Below are 22591 nucleotides of genomic sequence, written 5' to 3' on the forward strand. Positions count from 1 at the left end.
AAAAGACATGCACCCCTGTCGCTCGCATCAGCTGCATCCAATGTCTCTCTCTGATGGCAGAATTTTGAAGCTGGTTGACAGCAGTCAGTGAGGTTGTCATATTTTTGATGGTGTTGTCCAAACCAATGAAAACGTCCCAAGGTTTCATTTCCTTATCCAGAGTTCTAATCACCTTTGTTAACCTATAAAGCAAACAGTTTGGTTTACATTTTAGGTTATTAATAAATAAGTAAAGAAATAAATGTTTTTATTTTATTTATTATCTCTAATAAGTAAATAAAAATAAATAGTTGTTGTTCAAGTGTTACAATTTGGACCTGCAAATACACTTTAACCACATTTGCTGCAACACGAACAAACAGGTCATTAACATATTTCTCAATGTTAAAAAATTTAAACTTGAGTCATACAGGTGACTTTGGAGACTACTCCATATTGAAAGACTTAATACTGCAAAATGAACATTATAATATCAAAATCATTTGAACGCAAGTTTAATGAATGTAGAGCTTCGGTTCAGACGTAGACTTATTTTGCAAACACGTTGGTGTTGAGTACTTTGTACATTCAAACTCCAGAATGCAGGGGTTATATATGATGCGTTTGCTAACAGTCAACCAGTACAGTTGATCCAAAGTGATCAAATTTGAAAACACCGCAATAATTTTAGCAGCTTGATTTTTGATTGACCGCCAAAAAAAATATAAAAATTGATTATCAGCAATAATCTTAAAGAAAATAAATGACCGTACGCAACAAGTTCTATAGTAAGGTATGTACAATAGTTATAACGTGACTGTGAAATCATGATGTTACTTCTTCGATTCCAGCTCCATGTGTTCCACGTTTATTCTCTTCCACAGAGTTGTTTTCCAGTCATCAAATGTTGATCTAATACAGAAGACATAATCCCAGAGCACTTTTAACAGGACGATGTCTCGTCTGCACAACTTTATGTGCTTGAAATCAGGTATGGCCACTTCAAATAGACTTGCTGACGTCACCAATGATGTCATCGTCTTCTCAATCGTGGTCAGTTTCAATTGATACTATTTAGTAGTTCATTTTTTAAAATATTTGTAACTCTCTTTTTTTAACCGGATAAAAAAAATAAATGTCATATAGATGTCGTTTTTTCATTATTAAATGATAAAGACTATAAACAACTATATACCAACCAAAACATAATTTAAAAGAAGATTGAAAATTTTTTCTAAATAAGTAGGAAAGTTATAATGATACTTCATTGAGGACATCATAGGGGTTGTGGCATGAATAGTTGTAGGCTGGCATCTTTCTAAAGTTCTCGCGGAATTCTAACAAAGTTGTTAAAATTGAGATACAGAAATAGATAGCATTAATCAACTAGCATTTTAAGCTGTCAACAAGCGATTGCAAACTTAATGTTGGGTGAACAATGAATGTAATCACAATCCCATTTCAAAACTAAACCATATAAATATATGTTGAAGGGGATCATATTTTATACAACATTGTTTATATATATATATATATATGATCCGAAACAGCAGTCAAACCTTGTTGCTGAACATCAAATGATGCCGTCTTCTTCCTCAGATTGGCAACTTCATTGGCTTGCAGTGGAGCCACCTGCTGCTTGACTGTCAGTGCAAGCTTTTTTATGTTGCCCCATTGCTCTGGTAGTTCCTGAACAGATTTCAAATCAGTCGGTCAGTCGGTCAGTCAATCAATAAGGTGAGATAACATACCTGTAGTTGCAGGTGCACCTCATCAGTGACATCCTGGCTGTAGGCTTTCAACAATTCGATTGATTCCTTCAGAGGCTCAAACATGGCGTCGGTTGATCCCTGCCTCTCTTTCACTGACAATAAATGACCCATCACCTTCACGTGCGTCAATTCAAAGTTTCAAGTTAGTATCAGCAATGAAAATATAAAAATTTGTGTCAAAAATGAAACAATAAAATGTAAAAACAATTATGATTAAACACTAAAATTAACGGTATTAAAAACCTGACATAGACTGACAAAAATTGCAAAATAAATTGAACAAAAAAATCAATAGAAATACAAAACGCGAATGAATGAAGTCTCGTAGTTGACACAAACTTGTATGAGTTCATCGTAATCTCCTTCCTTAACTTGCTGCGACAACCCTTTTCCAACCACTTTTATGAAATCATTCAGCTCCTTCAAACTAACAGTTTTTTTTACATCATTGAAGCTCAATTCCAATTAATATTCTTGTTACTATACAATGTACTGGCCACAAATGTTACTGCTAGCAGCATCATTATTTTTGTTGTCGTTCAGTGCATAGAACGCATTATCAGCGTCTTATTAGACATCAAGGATTATAGTCATGATTTTCAGTAACATCATCATTATCAGCATCATTAACATCATCGTCAGCATCGTCATCGTTTGAAACATCAACGTATAAACATCAAGTAGCGCTGTGGTTATTGTCTATCATCTGACTCTCATCATTACAAACAATATCGTCACCATCAACAGTCGTCATCACCACAATCATCATTATTTTTATCATCCATATTATTACACGCGCCATGCTAAGCATTTGCGTAATGATCATCTCATGAATAACACCATATGACCTCATCATCAGCATCATCAGGACTTCATCTGCCACCAACCTGGTGGTCACGTGACTGACAAGATGCTGCTTAAACATGAGCGCCCACTTCTTGATAGTGTTGAGTAGCGATTGTTTAAAGGGCCGAGCGTCAATTCGGAACCAGTTCTCGAAGACGACCACTCCGTCAATTGATTCAACTTCCTTGTACAGGTGCTCGTAGTGATCGATCTAGAACATCCATCCATCCATTCGAGGGAGGGATGTTGTTCACAACGACGATCAAATGTTTCGATGATATTTGTGGAATGCATCAAAAAAAAAATTGAGTTACTCATCATCTAAATGCTAACCACCAATAAATTATCTTTCAAAACTAGTTCATTCAATCAAAACATTTCAATGCATAATAAGCCAAACTGGCTTATCTAATCCACACATTTAAACGAATAATGTATAGAAGAGTAATTTTGTTTTAAGTAAGTTAGATAATCATAATGAAACTTTAAAAGATGAACTGGGCAAACAAGTTTTTGTAGGAACTTTGATGAAGTAGACTGTAGGAAAATAAAAGTAAAACAAACTTGATCTTTGAACTGTTGTAGAGTCGGAGGATTTTCTGGAATGCCATCCCCACCATGTGCTTCAATTTCTTCAGCTGTTAACACGTGATTGTACAGGAGGAACTGTTTGAGAAATTCGGCTCTATCATCAGTCCACAGATAGACATAGGAATCGAAAGATTGTTTGAAATCTGCTGCTCTCAACATCATGTTGTTCACGTGCTCCATCAAATCACATCGCATTTTATTCAAATCTTCAGACGACTCAGCATCAGGCTTTTAAATAAAACAATATTTTTTTATTCAATAATAAACTCAGTTACACTTTTTGACTGAATTTTTGAAATAAAAATACTCCTAGTCAAAATTAACAATTGGTCAATAGAGTTATTTGCATAGCTTAATACGTATTTCTCCTAAAAACTACTAGTAGCTACATTTTTCATGTTTTACATTTTGCGAAAAAAAGTTGAAGGTTTGAACAGTTCAACCTGGTAATTAGCGATGCCACACTCAGTGGATAGTCTTGATATAACGGATGCTTGCTTGTAAATGTCGCAGATCAAATTATCCACAATTTCAAAGAATCCATCAGCAACACCTTCATCCATAGATGGAATAAATATAATATCTGGAGCCTAACAAAAATAAACAAATTATATTATTTTAAAATGATGAAGACAAGGATCTCCGTGATGTAGAATATTAACGAACAATTGCCTCATTGCGCATTGCAATGACAACTTTGTAAGACTTGTATATGAAACTGAAAATTTTTTGACCTGAAGTTCCATGGTTGTTTCGAAGAGAGGAGCAGGACCATCCAGAGGTACTGTGTTGTTCTGAAGAAAATGAAGACTGCACTGAATGATGAGAAAGAAGGACTCAACGATCATCTCATCTAAGAAATCAACGTAAGCTTTCCATTCATCTGATTGTTCACTGCATCCAAACAACTGCAAATTGTCCTGGTCAATTTCAAATTATTCAAACAAGAAAATTTAATAAACATATTTCAAATTAAAATAATTTTCAATTGGTTAAAATATCAAAATTGTTAGACTTCATGACAAATTTGAAATAAAAAATCAATTGTTATTTTAGCGAAACTAACGACTAAGATTTTTTTAATTTCAACTTGTTTGTTATGAAACTAACGTAAAATATGGAGAGAAAATATCAATAATGAAATGTAGAGAAAAGTTAAGATGTGTAGTTAGACATATATGACAATATATATGGGTTTGTTAGAGAGAGAGAAAATTAAGGCGGTTTGTATTTGTCCTATCAATAGGAAGGATAAAATAGAGTAAGTGTCCAGAGTGTCCAGGTTTCGGAAATTGGGTGTAAAAAAAAAGGAAAGCCCTCGGCGGATGTAGCAATGAAAGATTTTACAAATTTTAAAATGATCTGTTGATGGCTAAAATAGCCTAAACAATTTTGCATATAAGACCATGTGAGACGGCATGCTCTTTTTGAATAAGATTGCGGTTTTACATCTTTTTAGTAGAAAATTATATGCCTTAAGCAATTATGAGTTTCTTTCCAACTATTCAAAATGCTTACCAATAAACACATTTATTAACTCTATCATAAATTAGCATACCCGAACAAGTTGATGAATTTTAATGCCAGCTTGTGACAATTCAGAATATCTCTTCTTTAATTTATCCTCCTTATCACTGATGTTCAGCAAGGTAGATGTCTTACCTTCGCTTCTGTCAAACAAGGGAGTCTTGCTCCATGTCGTCATTATTTTCTTCATTTGATCAACATTTGCCTTTGTTTGAAATAACTTTTTGTTCAATTCTGACACACATTTTTTAGTTTCTGTTATAAATTCCCAGGCTCCTGTAAAACAGAATGCGTTTAAAGTCTTTGCCAATACGCCCTATTTTTCAACAAATTAACATCATAAGTTTTTTAAGGAGTTAAATTATATCCGGATAGTTAAAATACGAAAAATAATAATTCAAGAAAATTTTATAGAATCAACAATTTTTGGTAGAAATATTAAAAATCTTGTTTTAATTTTTAAAAATATTATTTAAAAAATAGTCGACATGACACTATTTAATCCAAATTTTTGTGAGCGTGATTCAAGTCCAGAAAAGCAAATGATGAAAAGCAATGAACCTTTCACAACTAACGAACCTGCAGTCTCCCAAGTATAATGCTTTTCCGCTAATTCCAATTGTTTGTCAGCAACAACAAGTTGTTCTTCAATCAGAGGGTATTCAACTTCAAGCAAAGCTTCTTTTACTTCGTTGTACCACTGAGTTATCAGGTCCAAACACGTTTTAAACCTCCACAGCTCTTCATTTCTTCCATAAAGATGTGAGGCACTGTCAGGAATTTCCAAATAGAGAGAGGTGTCAGCTGAGTGACTACTCGATGAATCATTTTCAATGTTGATCAGGTTCTCATTCAGTTGCATTTTCAAATAGCGGACATCTTTAAGTAATGCTTTCAGCTATTTAAAAAAAACAAAATAAGTTCCATGAATTTTCTTCTAAAGAAACTTTTAAATAAAAATGTTAATCAGACTACCTCTGAATCAAAGTTGACACTTATATAATTAGTAACGGTATCTCTTGCAACTAGAAACTTTTTAAGATTATCATGACAAGTGTTGCCAACGGTGGACAACCATTCTGCTTTCACGTCATTTATAAACCTTCAACGAGCATTATTGCAGTAACTTTAATAACACGTTTAATAAAAATATTATATAACACTAACATGTAAAACATGTTTTGATTTGAAAATTTCAGATATAAAATAGTGGTACAAATTGTGAAATTATCGAAAAAGCCCCAAACGAAAAAAATTAATAAAAAATTTCAAAAACTTGTTTAAAAGTCCAATCATTTCTTCATAATGTGCATTTACATCGGAAACATCTTTTCTATGTAGGGGACTGCACTCGTTACAATTTATTTCAAATATAATAATGAGTATTAAACATATATTTTTATAATTTAAAACACTTTAGACATACTGAGTGATTTCTACACATACGATCATTCTAGTCAGCACAAAATTATTCGTGTGAATATATAATAGAAGCAACATTTCAATAGTTTAATGAAGTAGAAAAAATAAAAGACAACATATTACTTTGAAAAAAATTAACACTCACGAAAATTCAATCCTCTTGAAGTATGTCATATGAATGGCGATTCTTTCCTTTAGACCTTTGGCCCATTCCAAATGGCTTGACATTTTAGGCATGCTGACGTGTAGGTCGACTTTACCGGAAGATTTGATATCATTGATCTGATCGTCATAGAGCTGTTTGGTTTCTGATAAGAAATCATCCATTTGTTTGATGATGTCAGGTAATTTTTCATCTACATCATTTTTTATTGTTGGCCTATCTAACAATGTTCCCAAAGAATCCAACAACTACAATTGTGTAGTAAAATAATATAAAAATTATTTAAATAAATAAGAAACAAAAAAACTAAATACGTTGAAATGAGAACTTGATGAATTAAATAACAAAAGAAACCTTAAATACTCCCTCCAAGCCATTAGCATCATCAAGACCTAAGCAAATAAGTGTGGCCAGTCTAACATCGAGATCTTCTACCACCCTCTTTAACGTTCTATGTTGTTTTTCAAAACCCTGGTGATATAATACGTACACGTTTAAAAACTAAATGAAATTGTAAAAAACTCAAAAAATTATCATTATACAGTGATAGCAAAAGGGATAGGACACTTTCTTTTTCTGAAACATATGAATCCTATGATCCATGATGGTCCAGTTGATATGTGTTTTTTAAACGTTAATATATGACATTATACATTATAGTGCAAAATAACAAACTCCCTAGAGGTGGTTATCAGAACAACATTCAACCTAGACGGCCCAGACAGCCAAAAGTATAATAGGCATGACCTGAGAAAAGTAAGTCGGCATTTTACAGCATGAAGTTTGGAGGTGGTTACATGCTGGTCTGAGAAGAAATTTCGTCCTTTTAAAAGACAAACTTGTGTCTAAAAAATGGCTAATCTATCTTACTAACAGCATATGATATATATATATCATCCTTTTTTTAAGCAATGAAAAACATTAATTAACTTAAATGTGTCTTCTTTGTTACAAAATTATCGTCCAGTATAAAATTTCCAGGTAACTAGTTTTTTTTATCATATTTAAAGCCACTAAATTGATTCTGCTTAGAATAATTCCAACTGTAAAACTGGCTCTGCCAATAAAAGAGAAAAAGCTAATCTTGAATGGTTGGATAACGTAACAAAATGGAGTAATTAAAGACAATTGGACACTTACGAGGAGAGCAAATAACAGCTAAACAATCAATCAATCAATCTTCGTTTTGCGTCCAGAGACCCGGCTCCCCGAGGTAGGACGTTGTTTTTTTTGCCATCAATTTTTTGCGCCAAATTAGACGATTCATTTCATTTAAATTTAGAGCTTTCATGTCTTGCTCGATTGTTTGCGACCAGGACTTCTCTGGGCGGCCTTTGGGACGTGTGCCAGGTACCTCAACATCTGCAAGAGAAGTTATGGCACTGTTTCCACTTCGTTTGACATGATCAAACCTCCGCAGACGGTGTTGCCGGCATTCGTCCTTTATATCATCTAAACCAGTACGACGCAAGATTTTGGTAGATTTGATGTGGTCCTTCAGACTAATTCGTTGCATCCATCGGAGCATTTTCATGTCGGTTCGTTGAAGTTGTTGTTCCAGTTTGGTTGTCGTTGGCCATGTTTCTGCACCATATAACAACACCGGACGTATCACAGATTTATAAAGTCTTGATCGTAGTGGTAGTGGAATGTCACGCCGCATCAATATAGAGGTAAGGAGATGTCATTTATTCCAGGCTGCACGTATGCGTGCTCGAACGGCAGCTTCAGCTGTTCCAGTACAATTCAGAACATCTCCTAGATATTGAAACGATGTGACTTTTTCTATCTTAATGGCTTCAAAAACATTGCTATTTCGAATCTGTTGTTGTGGATTGATGCAAGCAGGAAAAACAAAATTGGACACTTTAGATAAAGTACCAATTATTTTTAAACAACGTTTGTGACACCACTGATTACAATGCTGACACTTGATTGAATTGTTACCTACACCAGCTTTACAAACTGAACAAGGCCATCGTCCAGTAGCTGTGGATTGGATGGGTTCATCAGTGTTCATTGCTTTGGTTTTGCTGATGTTGACTTTGAATCCATGATCGGCGAGTCTGGTGTTCCAATCTTCAAACATCTGTGCTGCACTCTGCTCAGACGTGGCTGTTAAAACGATATCATCAGCATGTATTAGATTCCAAATGTCACCAGTGCGTACCGATTTTATGATTTCTTCCATCACAGTTATAAATAACTGTGGACTGAGAATCAAGCCTTGGTGAACTTCAACGCCAATTTAGCTGTTTAGATTTTCCTTACATGTTTAGCTGTTAAATAACAGCTAAACATGTAAGGAAACAATCAATAGACAGAGCGTTAAACACCAACAGGCAGATGATGATGATAATGATGATGATATTAGTTCATTTATAAATGTTGTGTCTCAATATATTCAAACAAATTTTTAAAAAGCATCTGAACCAAAATAAAATTTAAGTTAAAAAATATCCTGTGAAAAAACCTGATCTGATGGGTCTAATATATCACATTGTAAATCAACAAATTCTTTGAAACTTTCTTTGAACTCTTCGTAAATTCTTTTTCGGGCATTGCCCAATGAGCCTCCTTTGTGACCACTAAATTCTATTTTTTCTAACTTCATGAACTCCAATTGCAAAGAAAAAACTTCCTAAAAAAATTTTGGAACTAGGCGATTAATCTTGATGTTTTACAAAATTAAAGAACAACCCAGAGTCCTTATTTATCCACATTTTGTAAAATTTGAATAAAACTTTGTCAAATTAATATGGTCAAAAAAAAGGTTACGGTTGCGATAAAGGCTTAGAAAGCATCAGGCAGTTTTTGCATCAGGGCTTAAGTCTGGTGTAATTTTAACCTACAAGATGAAAATTTTGTATATCCTAACCATGATATCTGAAACCCGTTTGTAAAAAAGATCATATCTGTGAAAAATTAAGTGTAATGGAAATTCCCAATCCTTCATGCCAGGTGTGTTTTGTGCCTTCTCTCTCACTTTCCCTTTATAAATTGAGTAAATAGTTTTGAAGGATTTCATATTTTTGATCGTCAGGTCAACTTTTTCTGCAGTTTCTTCCGCTTCCCCTTTAAACAATTCATGTGGATCCAAATAAACTCGACACTGTCAATATAAATGACTACTTTGATTTAAGTCATATGAGTTAGTAAAATGAACGTGAAAGCAACTAAATTGTTAACTGTGTACCTTTGTGATAAGCATGTTGCAGATTTCTTGAAACAAAGTGATGGCTTTTTCGGGAGTGTTGTAAAATTTGGAATGACACCATATGGTAAACACAGTATGCATAAGAATTGACAATTTGCCAGATAAATCATAAAAATCAACTTGTTCCAAATCATCAAGGGACAGTCTCAATGGCTTCAAAAACAAGCAGATATCTCTTGCTTCTTCACATGCTGTTCAGTTACGGTTATTTTCCATGATATTTTTAAAAACAATATCATTCACACAAAACTTTTAGTTTTTGTTCAATTGTAGAAACATAGATAAGAACGTTTTGAACAACAGAAAAATGTTCAAAAAATGTTATAAACCTTCAGAAACATCTTTCTTTAACTTTACAAAAAGTGGATTGTAAACTGAATATGATCTTTCCAAGATTTCAGACATTATTTCAATCTTTTGACATTTCAACTGGTTTAAATCAATATAGTAGCCAGTGTTAAATGAAGAAACGTTTGATAGAATAATAAACTCAAACTTTTGTACAAGGTACAAATAATAACTTAAATACCAAACGTGATCTGCAAAAAATTAATCTATAATCTTTCTAAAGAATTTAGATAATTTTCAACAAAATATAGACCTTGTTTCAAGAATTTTAAACAAAGACTATTAACAGTAAACTGTTCTTGTTTTTAAAAGTCTGTTAACCATAGAAACCATTTAAATTAAAAGAAAGATATAATTAGAAATGTATAACATTTGAACACTAAAAATGTTTTTGCCAACTTGATCATTAATGCAATCTAAATTTAAATATCTAGATTCCCAAAATTCAATTTCAACGTAAGGTGTTGGATTAAGATTTTCAATCAGTGGTTCATCGGATTCCTTTTGCAACACTTCATATATCTGATTGCTCCATTCTATGACCAAAGTTTCCATGTCATGAACCAACTGCTGACTTTGTGCTGTCAACCTTAAAAAAAATTATTAAGTATTAGTATCTCATTTAAAAATTTTAATTTCAATCATATTTCAATCATTGAGATCAGCGGATAATATTCATAAATAATTAAGTTTTAATGATAGATCATAAGTTGATCTTGCTAAAAAACATTTGAAAAGTTATGAAACACTGTCCAGTCATGAAAATGTAAGAATTTAATTTAGATTATGTACTTTATGTGTTCTAAGACTGTTGTTTAATTTAATTTTATTATTCTATCAAGCATTTTATTGCTTTGAGGAGCACTTTTTAAAATATCATTTTAAAAATAAAAAAGTTTCAATCAATCAATCAATCAATCAATCAATCAATCAATCAATCAATCAACCAACCAACCAATTAACCAACCAACCAATCAATCAACCAGCCAATCAACCAATCAATCAATCAATTTATATTTCCAACATCATTTAATTATTTTAATTATTAATTTGTAAAAGTTAGAAAATTTTTTAATTTGAAAACTTTTAGGAAAAATTTTATATGAATAAACATTACGAGGTGATAATTTCTTACTTCCTTGCGCTGGTGTACTGCAATGCATTGATTGAGGATGGCATGTTGTATGGCAAGGGCAATAATGTGCGTCCTTTGACTAACCCTGATAGAACATAGGCAGCACTACTTAGCTCCTGAACATTTTGCATGATATCTTCATAAATTACACGAGGCCAGGTTTCACAATTTTTTTTGTTTGACAATATTGGCAGCATAACCTTGAATGAAATGATATGAACAGATAGCAAACAATGTTTTGAAATATCACAAATTTTAAGCTTCTTGACAAACTTTCGATTTTAAATTATTTAAAAAAAAAAAGAAAAAAACCAAATGTAAATTGTAACCTCTTCTAGAAAAAGAGAAAACTGTTGAATAGGCGATTGACCAATATCTCCAAAGATGATTTTTTGCCTCCATCCAGGTTCTTTTCCTATAATCTCATTGGACTTTTTAAAAAAATAAACGCACTTCGTTTTTGACGTAGTTGGCCAAGAAAATGACACAGTCAAAACACCAGAAATGTTTATGGAAAATATTAAACTGGTTCGATCGCTTTTCTCAAAAAAATCTAAAATCATCTGCTTGTTTTCTTCAACGGAATATAATCTGTTCCATCGTTCAGAACGCAATTTCATGGTTTTGGAAATATAATCTCCAATAAATTCTATCCTTTGATCGACTGCTTCCGCGGTTTCAGTAGCAGACGCCATATTTTCAAATTAAATTTAAAGATACAAACGATGTATAACAAAAAATCACAAAAATCACAAACAAAAACGTGATAAAAAATTGAAATAAATAATTTTGTCCATGGGCAACAGTGAAAAAAAGTTAGAATTGAAATGTTTAGAACCTCCTACAAACTTTTCATCGTTGTTTATGCCTATGGCAACAGAATGTAGTCATTGACAACCTGAAGACACTTGTCTTAAATGCGCTTAACTCCAACAGAGTGAATTAATAATATTTTTATTAATAATATGTTTCACATAGTCAGTGTCATAGGTTTGATAAATAATAGGCATAGTAGGATAAGAGGGCGCACGTATTTTTTACTTCTTAAAAAAAAATCATGTTTCAACCATTAAGATATAACTCACCGGTAGCCGGAGTCCAAACTGCAACTTAGTTCATTTACTCCCAGTGAGTAGATAATATGTATTGCGAACTAAGGTGATTTTTCAGTACTTCACAAAAACCCATGTATATAAATAGAATGAGTAAGATCGTTAATTGTTCAAATATGCACCTTTGGTCGTGGTGGGAGATGGTGTACATTACGTACTCGTATTAGTCAACCCACTATAGCTATATATCTTTTGCATCTTTGAAAGTAATATTGAAAAACGGTAATTTATCTACAAAAACAAAGGTAAAGATCGTAGAAGCGTGTGTGTTTTCTACATTGATGTATGCATGTGAGGCTTAGACGTTGAAGAAAAGAGACAAAGACAAACTGGAAGCATTCGAGATGCATTGTTATAAAAAGTTGCTGGGAATCGGTTGGAGACAAAAGATAAGAAACGATGCCATAAGAAAACAACTTGGAAGACAAAAAACTGTGTATGAAAGTGTCAAGAAAAGAAAGCTGCAGAATGACAGACGACAGACTGATCAAAAAAGTACTGATGAGAAAGAGGGACTGGAAGAAAAAAGTTGGAAGACCTGTGAGGAAGTGGGGATGATATCACGGAATGGACAGGGGTTGGAACATTGGGCTCAATGAAAATAGCGAGGGAAAGAAAAGGATTTTGAAGAGATAGAAGAATACCATCGGCCTCAACGGTCTCTTAAGAGATTACAGAGGATCATTGAATGAATGAAAATTGAATAGCTATATATATATATATATATATATATATATATATATATATATATATATATATATATATAAGATATATATCGGGTTAAGACCGCCAACTATGCAGTTGTTTATGACACATAGTATTTTTATTATTGCTTAATTTACGCTTCAACTTTTCATTTTTATACCATGGTTTTTAAGTCATGTTAATACCCCGCAGGCGGCGTGGCAAATAGAGCGGAGGCGCGTTGGCTTTCCTGCCGGACATCCTACCGAAGACCTTACTTTTGCACGGGTAGGTTTTTGATCTCGCGAATCACTTTTTACTATAAAGTTATTTTACAATTTTTTGTCTTCAATGTAGTTTAAATCCGTTAAAGAAGTTAGAGATATTTATTCAATCTTTAAATTTGTCTTTTCTAGTTTTTAGAGCTAATAACTTGTCAAAAACTTCCTCAAGGTCGATGTCCTTCACCATCTTCCTTTCGATTGATAATTGAGCCAGACTGGAAAACCGTGACATGGTAGATCCTAAGCCACATATACAGAAATAATTGAAGGCTTAGAGACAGCATTGAAAGATAATAATGGAGGAAGTCCCATTCAGCTATAAATTGAAAAGCATCAAACAAATCACCGCGTTGAACTGTAGCAAAATCTGCTAGTTGATAGTTTTTGATCTTATGTAATACTGAATGAAAAACGATCAATATACTCCATGCGTGAATTACTCATTATTGTAAGAAAACGTTTATTAGCAAAAAATGTTTAAACTTCTAGCGATTGAATAAAAAATTGTTAGAAGGAAGTTTGGTCAAATAATTTTTTTACGTAAATGTGCCACTGTAATACTCTAATAACATAACTCTCAAACATAATTTTCATTTTCAACTTATTTTAAATTCTATCTCATATTCAATGTGTTTAAAGTATGTATGCAAAAGTGTTGAGACATTATGCTTAGAATACTTTAGACAAATTTTTTATTATCCTCCACAATACGGCTTTGTCTTTGTCAAAATATCGCTTGGGATCTGACGGATGAAAAAAATATTTTGTCGGTCTTACTTATTTAATGCTTTCGTATCCTGTAGATCAATAGAAAAAGATGGAGTCCTAAATAAATACCAAATTCAAATTTTTTTCAAATTTGGTTTAATATATTTGTTAATTATTTTAAAGTTAGTTATCCGCGTTTTAACGTCGATTGCAAAAACTTAAACGATTCTTTCAAAACATTACCGATTCTTTCAAATTAGGTAAATTTAGTCACTGATCAATTTAGTTACCTTACTTATTCATTGATTATTTTATTTATTTATTTATAGTTGGCTTACTTTTTTGTGTATATACCTTTATTTTACGCTGTACCTATGTTTCATTTGATTTTCTGTGTTTATTCTAATAAATACGTTTTTGTTGTTTGATTAAATATTTTGTTTTTATTTCACTGTTTCAAAATTTAAGCCCAGTTGAATTTTTAGGATATTTAAAATTATAAATTAATTTATTAATTAATTGATTTGTTAATTTTGTTACTAATTTGGTAGTGATGGATGAAAGTTCAATCAAGCTGGAATCATTAGATCGAAATGGTTCTAGTGAAGTTCTTGATACATCTCAAATCATTGATACTTCTCAAAGTAATGGCATGTTATCCCAAATTTCAACATCTGGAGTTCAACTTGTGCCAAGCACTCAGGGGACACCAGTTTCTTTGCCGTGGGTTGTACCTCCGTATCAAATGATGCTCCTACCACCTGGAGTGTCATCTAACTTGTTCAACAATGGTAATGTGCTGACACTGCAGGATGGCCATGTTCTGGTTACTCCATATTCAGACTCAGGACAAATAAATGAAGCTACTGTTCAACTTCTCCAACAACAGCAGCAACAAAATCAAGCCACATCTCTAATGACTCAGAAATTAGAATCAGAATTAATTCATCAACAACAATTATCTGTTACTGAATCTCAAGTTCATGTATGTACATAATTGTTATCAATTTTTTGTTATGACAAATTTTATTATTCATTTCATATAATTGTAAATGTAAAACCTTAGTAATTATAATTACTAATAATTTTCATAAAATTTTTAAAATGTTGAAACAGACAGTTTATTATTTTCATTAAAAGCATTTAAAATACAATGATTCAGCATTAATTTTTTTATAGACTTATACTCAGTTAAGAAATTTTTTGTTCAGATCAAATAAGTAGATAATAAGTAGATCAGATAATATTTGACTCCAAAGTGTTTAAAATCAATTCAGTTCGAAAAAGTAATAAATGGGAAGAAATACACTACATCACACGGTTAATTCTGGAATCCTGGTTTCTATTGGAGAGCTTAAAATTAAAATTTTTTTTTAATTAAATGGTTAAAATTAGAGAATTGAAAAAGTGCAGAATGTTATTTTTTTATAAAACTCAATCACATATAATGTTTACTTGCTATATAATCAGACTAGCAGGCTGCAGTTTGTCCACCTATGGTTTTTGATCTAATTCACGGGCTGGTATAGAAATTTTTTAAATTTTGGTATAAGCAGGTTAAACAGTTCCAGTTTTCAAATCTCTTGTACATTTCATTTGACAAAATCAAAAATTGGTGATATAAATTGTGGATTTTGTGATGTTTTCAAAGTTTTGAAACAGAGATTTTCTAGTGTATTTTGTTTTAAACTGGATGGTTATGTCATAATTTTTTATTCTAGGTTTTTAATTTTTTAATTGAAATAATGCATTTTCAATTGAAATATATATTGAAATATATATATTATAAATATATATATAATGGAAATGAAATATATATCGTGAATAAGGATGGTTACTACAAACTGATGATCGTTGAAAAATAAAATAATTGCTGTAAAATATAATTATTATTGAGAATACTGTGATTAATTAATTCAGTATACAATAACTTTTGAAATGTGGATGTCATTAAATAAAAACTGTTTTTTTGATTACTTTTTTTGTTTTAAGGACTTCAGTATGTTTTGCTCATTCTGATAAAAACAAATTTATATATAAAGCTGTTCTGTGGGACAAGTATCTCAGGTACATCAAAGTAAAATGATTGAATAATTACTAATTTATCTCATCTTTTTATGCTTGCTGTAACTATGGAAGGAAAGGAAAGTAAATATGGGAAAAAGAAATTTTACACAGCCACTACAATTGTTTACTGAATGTCCGTTTGGGGTCTAGTATGACAGAAAAAATTTGTTCAAAGTGTTACGAAACAAATGAAATAATATTTTAGAAAAGATTGCAGTGCCAACCTCATATTTGGATTACTGTAACGGTTTGCTGGTTAGTGCTAATGCTTGAACTTTGTGCCGGTAAAATTGTGAGGTCATGTCTGGTGTTGGTATGGTAGGTGGTACTATATTGTAACATGCAGCTGCTGCCAGTGGAACAGTAAATCAAATCTAAAATACCTATTTCACATTAGAGATGTTTATTGAGTTCAGTTCTAGGTTATTTTAGTTGGGTTTGTAGATCGTATAGTTAACTTTCTGATGATGGGGGTGGTTCCCAGAAAAAAAGCGGCAGTCGATAGAAGAAATTTTCAAGTGTTGGTCACAATGTTTTGGAGCACCTAGCCAACCTAGTCATGTGTGAGATCATTAACTACACTGTGCGAGAAGCAATTTAAAAAGCCCTTTTTTAAAAAGCCTATGCTGTCTCTTTAGAGAATTTCTAAACAGTGAATATATATAAATAATATTACTCTAGATTTTTGATAAAATATTTTTTTGACAAAGTAATTTATGCTGAATATTTTAACTAGCATGTAGTTTTTCTTATAATATCATTTGTTTTTCTTATTGTTGCAGACGAACATCAAACTAGCTTATATTTTTTCATTTTCAGAACACTCAACCACAAACACCTAATCAAAAAACTGAAAAACCCAAACTACCAAAAAAGCCATTAAACACTTATATGATGTTCAGTAAAGCGGTTAGTTATGAATTTTTCTTCTTTTGAACCTTCTCATGTCAGTTATATTTATTTTTTTGTTTAAGAATTTTTTAGAGTCTATTATATTCTGTAAAAAATTTTGCTAATTTAAATCTACCTTATATGTTTATGTTTTTTGAACTTGTTTAAATCTTTATGTTGAGCATGTCTATTTTTTTAAATTAAATTAATTAAATTAAATCAGATTTGGCCTCAAGTGAAAGCAGCCAATTCTCATTTGAGTTCAGTGACAGAGATTGGTGCCATTGTGGGAGCAATCTGGAGGGAGCTTGATGCTAGCCAGAAGCAACAATATAATGAATATTTTATCAAAGACAAGGTTTCTCTTTTTTTCGATTTTTTGATATTATCTTTCACAATATATACATGGGCATCCTTGAACGCTGATTAACCCAGAATTCAGTTGTTGATAGGCACTTGTAGGCCTATTTTGCATGATTGTGCACTTTAACATATCTTCTCCAATCATATCTCTCCTGTGCTAGGCCAGGTTTCAGGCCCAGAAATTTCCTGTCCTTTGACACCACTTTTTCTCAAATGAACTCAAGTCTTAAAATAAAAATATCTATCCATTGAAATATCATTTGATTATCTAGCAAAATACAAATGGTATTAGCTTTTAAATCTATTTTATTGAAAAGTCTTATATTCAATAAGAAGGATACTTCAGTCAAATTTTATTAAATTAAGTGTTTTATTTTTTAAATTGAATTTCTATGTGGAGATATTTTGCTTATTTTACATTATTATTTTAAAAAATATTATTGCAACTGTTACCAACTCAGGAAAGGTATGAAAATGAATTGAGAGCATATCGGCAAATGACTGGCCTGAGTGAGACTGATGCCCTCAAGCCCCCAAAACCGAAACGCTGCAAAGATTCGAAAACACTTCAAACAGGCAGTGGCCAGCAACCATCCTGGCAGAGTCTCAACAACAAGCAGAACAACCAGCAACTCCTCAACACCAACAATGTTAATAGCAACACTTCAACTCCGCTTATGAACCAAGATTCGTTAAGGCAGGCAACGGAATCGTTAACTGCTGATCAACAGCTGGCACAACAAGTGCTTGCCCAGGCAGGCTTGACGGCTACTGGAGTTTCACCAACAGGACAATTACTTCTGACAAATAGTGATGGAACTTTTATTGACAGCAATAACATAGTTAATTTTTTAGCATTACATTCTCAGTCTTTACAGCTCATACCCAATATTCAAGTAGCCAATAATCTGAGGTTTTTAGTAATTTTTGATTTTATTATCTTATAATTGCAATATAAATAGTTTGTTTATACAATCAATGTCCTAATCTTTTAAAGATTCTGTATGGACTCAAAACTTTTTTATGCTTTGGTTATGTAAAGCCACTATTATATTCATCTACAACACTCATCTTTTTTGTTTGCACATATTCAAGACACTGCTCATACTGTAAAAATACCCTTCGTACTTACAATATTTGAATTTTCCAATATAAATTAACCACATTTAAAATTTGGAAAATAAATTGTTTTCATCAGTGATCGGCCATTGGACGGTGACATATCAGCAGCAGATCAAGCTTCGTGGTTCTGGCAGGCAAAGTTGGATGGTCAGTCAGAAACAACAGCAGGAAATCTCTTGCAAGAAGCTGTTGGTTCAGATTCTCAGAAAGATGGAGCCATTTATTATGATGAACAACACAAGCAATTTATATATAAAACTGAAAATGGATTAAACGCAGCTTTATTGGCAACATCAGTTGACCAGTCGAACAATTTGATTGGAAGCTCCGACATCACTCGGGAACAACAAATGGAAGCTGAACTTCAACAGTTGAAAAGTGCCTTGTCAGAGAAAACTAGCCAGGTGCAGGCACTGACAATGAAGCTTGAAGAAGCTAAACAAATAATTGAACGTTATCAACAACAGCTCACTGCTGCTGCTTTTGCATCCGTTTGCATTGAAAATAATAATCTGTTAGCAACAAATATTATAGATGAGACAAATACAGCTACCACCACCGCAACAACAACGAGCACAGATGAACTACCATCGTCCCCTTCAAAATGATTTTAGCTTTTAATTTGGATTTTATATACTACTTATACGTTTGATAGTTGTATTGAGGGTATTTTTTTTTATGAACAAAACAATATAATGCCTCATTGATATATTATCTAATTGGTAACAAAGCAGGCATAGTATATCATGTTAATGAAATGTTTCACGCTAAATGTATAAAGTCTGTTGATGGAATAACTAACTTAACCCGATGGATTTTGCATAGAGGCAGCCTGCGTTGAATGCATCATCATTATCACACTTTATATTATCTATTTTTCAAATCATGCCATTAATCTGGCGTCGTCTCAATGGCTGTTCTGACGTCTTTACATTCAGTTGTAATATAATAATTACTTCATTATGTTATTTCGTTGTGTCCCTTTGTTTTGTTAAGAGAATGTTAAGAGTCCTTAAGAGAATGGTAATGATGATGTAACGATGACTATGATGACAGACTTGTTTTATGTCATAGAATCACAAATCTTATTTGTATATTAAAATTTGTAACTTGATATTTTTAAAAAATATTTTTTCACAATAATGAATCGTGAATTCTTGTTTTAAAACAACACTAGCTAGAATTTTTTTACATTACATAAAAATTTGTTGGGCTTTTATTTTAATTATCACTTTTAAATTTATTTGTTGATAATATAATAGAATTACGTTTACATTATTTTTACACTATTTATGCTGTAACTTTACTCGACTGTCTGTTACTTCATGCTTAGAAAAAAAGGATCACTGATTGAGACATGCAAGTGGAATATTCGAATAGTTTTAATGATTTGTAGCTTTGTACAATCAATTCTTTAGTATTTCCACTCTTTGATGTCAATTATTAAATCGTCTTTTGTTATTGTTGTAATTTATGGACCATAATTTATTTTTGAAATAAGTATTTACTTTTAACATATAATTAACTTTAATAAAAAATCCTTATTTAATATACTTGTTTTCACGTTTATATATTTTGAATAACTAAACGTTCAGAACAGTTTCGAATATGAAATCTAATCCAGAACATGTTCAATGTTTAAAAAACGGTTCAACATGTAAATTTTCATACATTTAAGCTGCTGCTATTTTTACCTGAAATGGGAAAGTTGCAGAACTATCACTGTCATCACTCAAAACCTAGCTGCGTGACTTGCAATTGTTCAATATATTAACCGGCGACTCGGTAGGATGGTCGGCGTCCTAAAAAGCGCTGTCGTACGCGGGTATGCTCACTGATTAACTGAATGCTTGATCTAGGCATGTCTTGCGAAGTGCTTGCCTGTGTATATAAGAAGTTTGTGATGTGTAGCATTCGTAGAAAAGAAAGCATGAAATTAAGTAAGAGCGGTTTTTATGTGGTTCCGCGCGTCAGAGCTGCAAAAAATTAACAGAAATTCAAACAAGTAATTCATTTGAATTTGCAAGTTCCGGATGAGACATCCGGCAGGTGAGGCGACCTTTCATATCTATTTCCGGTTGATTGATAAATGTTTGATGTTTTTCTGTTCATTGACACCGATTTGAGGATCGTCGTTAGTGTTTTAATTATTAGTAGTTAATGAGAAATTTATTTGTTAGCCGTAAATCAAATTAAAATTGCGATGACAAAACATGAAATATGTACATGAAATCTTAAATACAAACATTTTGATTAAAAAAAGACTGCACTTGTCGGGTACACATGCTGCTTTCACAATTATTTTAGTCTTCAAATTAGAATATCTAAAATAACAGCAGAATCTACATGAGTTGTTTGTTGATGCCAGGCGGTCTTTATTATGTAGACAAAGCAACGACAGCAGATTATCAAATCTGATATAGTATCGTCACATTGATAGATTACGAGGGTGTTGAGTTAAGAATGACCAGAGATGGGGAGAACGATAGAATATAATAACTGAGTGATTGTTCACCCCACTGATGTAGAATCCATTCTCCTTTCTATTCCAGCATACAGGGGCGTCCACAAATCCATGCATCGTCATGCAAATCCAGGGATGTTGAGGTTCCAACTGAAGCACATTCTTCTGCTGTTCGCTTGTCAAGTTGCCATTGTGAGATATAGACCTGCATTTTTCATTTTCGGAGTTTAATGTAAAAATTTTGAAGCACGTCTTAATTGAAAAAACATATTATTTGTTTTCCATCTCTTTTACTTTAAGCTCTAATGTTTAAAATAGAATTAATTTCAACTATTATCTCACTGTAAATTAATAACAGCAACTTCCATACTCCTCTCAAATGAAAAATATTTATGCTAAATAATGAAATAAAGTGTTATGTGATTCAAACAAGATGAATTCTGACCTGATTTGTTGAAAAATACTCTCAACCATTTGTGAAGTAAAAAATCCTTTGAGAGTTAGCAGAGAACATTTTGCAACAGTGCATGCCTCTCGGGGGAGTAGCATATGATTCTCGTAATTGTCAACATCGCCAAATGTGCTTCAATGAAATTAAGCGTTGTTGAGAAAAAAAAAAATGGAGAATTGATGATTGGATTTAAAAAATGATAATTAGACATATCTAGGAAGATATTTTATATACCTTAACAACAAACCACAATTCATATCTGTATATACATCATTTAACGGCAAGATCTTATGTTCACCACGCATGTTACTAAATAAAGTTTTCACGTTTTCACTAAATAAAGTTTTTGTCTTGCACGTCTTTATACCAGGATGGTTTTTGTGTACAACTAAGTTACGAGTTCCTCTACATCTGCCTCTAACTTTTTATAGACTCATCTTTACCCTTCCATGTGTCCAAGTTATCTAAACCACTCAGATGGGACAAAATAAATATGTTTATGAAACACTTGGAACCTGATGAAAACAAGGCCTTTTGTTAATGCAAAATTCTAATACCATTAACCATGACTTCAACTTGAATAAACATACAATAAATCATCACCATCATTGTTTGAAAACATTTAGCTCTTTGTTCATCCTGATATTTAATAAATCAGAATGATTTCTTACATAAAATACCATGTAGCTTTTTAGATGCACTCAAAACACAATGCAAATGTTTTGTAGATTAAAAACGTTAAAATACCATTGGCAAGATATGGCTCCCATCCACTCATAAAAATCTTCTGGCCCACCACCTTCCAGACATGAGTCAGGCTGATCAGGATCAACGTATGGTACACAAGTGTTATGAAGGACTTGACTGTTTGTGATAAACTTTTCTTCTGTGCATGTGAAGCTTTTATTTTTAAAATACATCTGGACTGAGCTACTTTCGATTTCATCAGCTGTAATGAATGATAAAAATTAATAGAATCTATTGAAGTTGTGAATCTTTGCAACTATCAATCAAGGTAAACTTACACGGAGCTTGCCAAGAAAACAAAACATCAAATTTTTGTTCATTTTTCAAAAATTGTCTCTTTATTTTATAAAAAAGTTTTGGCTTGGAAGGCAATTCTTTTAAATTGACTTCAATGACATATTTTGATTTTGACTTCTGGTGAAATTTGGATGGCTGCCCTTGAAATCCCAAACACTGGTAAGTATCTTTGTCAACATTTAGAATCAGTTGCCCTGCAACAGTTGTAATATATATATATATATATATATATTTACAATATTCTATAAATTCTACCGAATGTTTGGCGTTAATATGTTTGTAGTTCGTTTTTTCGATCGATTTTTCTCACTAAAGTTTTTTGGTGAACGTTTAGTTTATTAAAATTCAAAATAAACTTACTTTTCGAATTCATGCTGCAAAATAAGGCCATATTTCGATTC

The 22591-nt window shown here is 32.2% G+C and overlaps 3 protein-coding genes across 3 annotated transcripts in view; 1 reads left to right on the plus strand and 2 right to left on the minus strand.

The window, feature by feature from the left end:
* The window catches only part of HELRODRAFT_155577 (hypothetical protein), a gene marked incomplete at both ends in the record, with an annotated part of 33356 nt that extends 21661 nt beyond the window's left edge, over positions 1–11695 (minus strand). The window contains 24 exons of the mRNA XM_009010950.1: positions 14–182; positions 817–1049; positions 1243–1316; positions 1539–1668; positions 1731–1865; positions 2091–2178; positions 2639–2808; positions 3162–3416; positions 3632–3778; positions 3923–4108; positions 4747–4991; positions 5295–5485; positions 5691–5692; positions 5742–5817; positions 5992–6048; positions 6283–6548; positions 6655–6771; positions 8774–8941; positions 9179–9412; positions 9497–9708; positions 9847–9946; positions 10265–10454; positions 11001–11200; positions 11330–11695. Coding sequence (XP_009009198.1) covers positions 14–182; positions 817–1049; positions 1243–1316; positions 1539–1668; positions 1731–1865; positions 2091–2178; positions 2639–2808; positions 3162–3416; positions 3632–3778; positions 3923–4108; positions 4747–4991; positions 5295–5485; positions 5691–5692; positions 5742–5817; positions 5992–6048; positions 6283–6548; positions 6655–6771; positions 8774–8941; positions 9179–9412; positions 9497–9708; positions 9847–9946; positions 10265–10454; positions 11001–11200; positions 11330–11695 — 4011 coding nt within the window. The remainder of the gene's footprint in view (positions 1–13; positions 183–816; positions 1050–1242; positions 1317–1538; positions 1669–1730; positions 1866–2090; positions 2179–2638; positions 2809–3161; positions 3417–3631; positions 3779–3922; positions 4109–4746; positions 4992–5294; positions 5486–5690; positions 5693–5741; positions 5818–5991; positions 6049–6282; positions 6549–6654; positions 6772–8773; positions 8942–9178; positions 9413–9496; positions 9709–9846; positions 9947–10264; positions 10455–11000; positions 11201–11329) is intronic.
* Positions 11696–12907: 1212 nt separating this feature from the next.
* On the plus strand, positions 12908–17061 carry HELRODRAFT_187893 (hypothetical protein; the record flags this gene model as incomplete). Its single annotated transcript, XM_009010951.1, has 5 exons — positions 12908–12929; positions 13010–13084; positions 14340–14773; positions 16675–16764; positions 16970–17061. Coding segments are annotated over 5 exons (711 nt in total), but the record flags the coding sequence as incomplete, so codon positions are not given.
* A 2735-nt stretch (positions 17062–19796) lies between these two features.
* Positions 19797–22581, minus strand: HELRODRAFT_187895 (hypothetical protein; the record flags this gene model as incomplete). Its single annotated transcript, XM_009010952.1, has 5 exons — positions 19797–20900; positions 21141–21278; positions 21894–22095; positions 22172–22384; positions 22551–22581. 5 exons carry the CDS (start codon positions 22579–22581, stop codon positions 20660–20662), a joined length of 825 nt encoding a protein of 274 aa, XP_009009200.1. The 3' UTR covers positions 19797–20659.
* Between the last annotated feature and the right edge of the window lie 10 nt (positions 22582–22591).

This window comes from Helobdella robusta (assembly GCF_000326865.2).
Source record: "Helobdella robusta unplaced genomic scaffold HELROscaffold_1, whole genome shotgun sequence".
Classification (NCBI taxonomy): Eukaryota; Metazoa; Annelida; class Clitellata; order Rhynchobdellida; family Glossiphoniidae; genus Helobdella; species Helobdella robusta.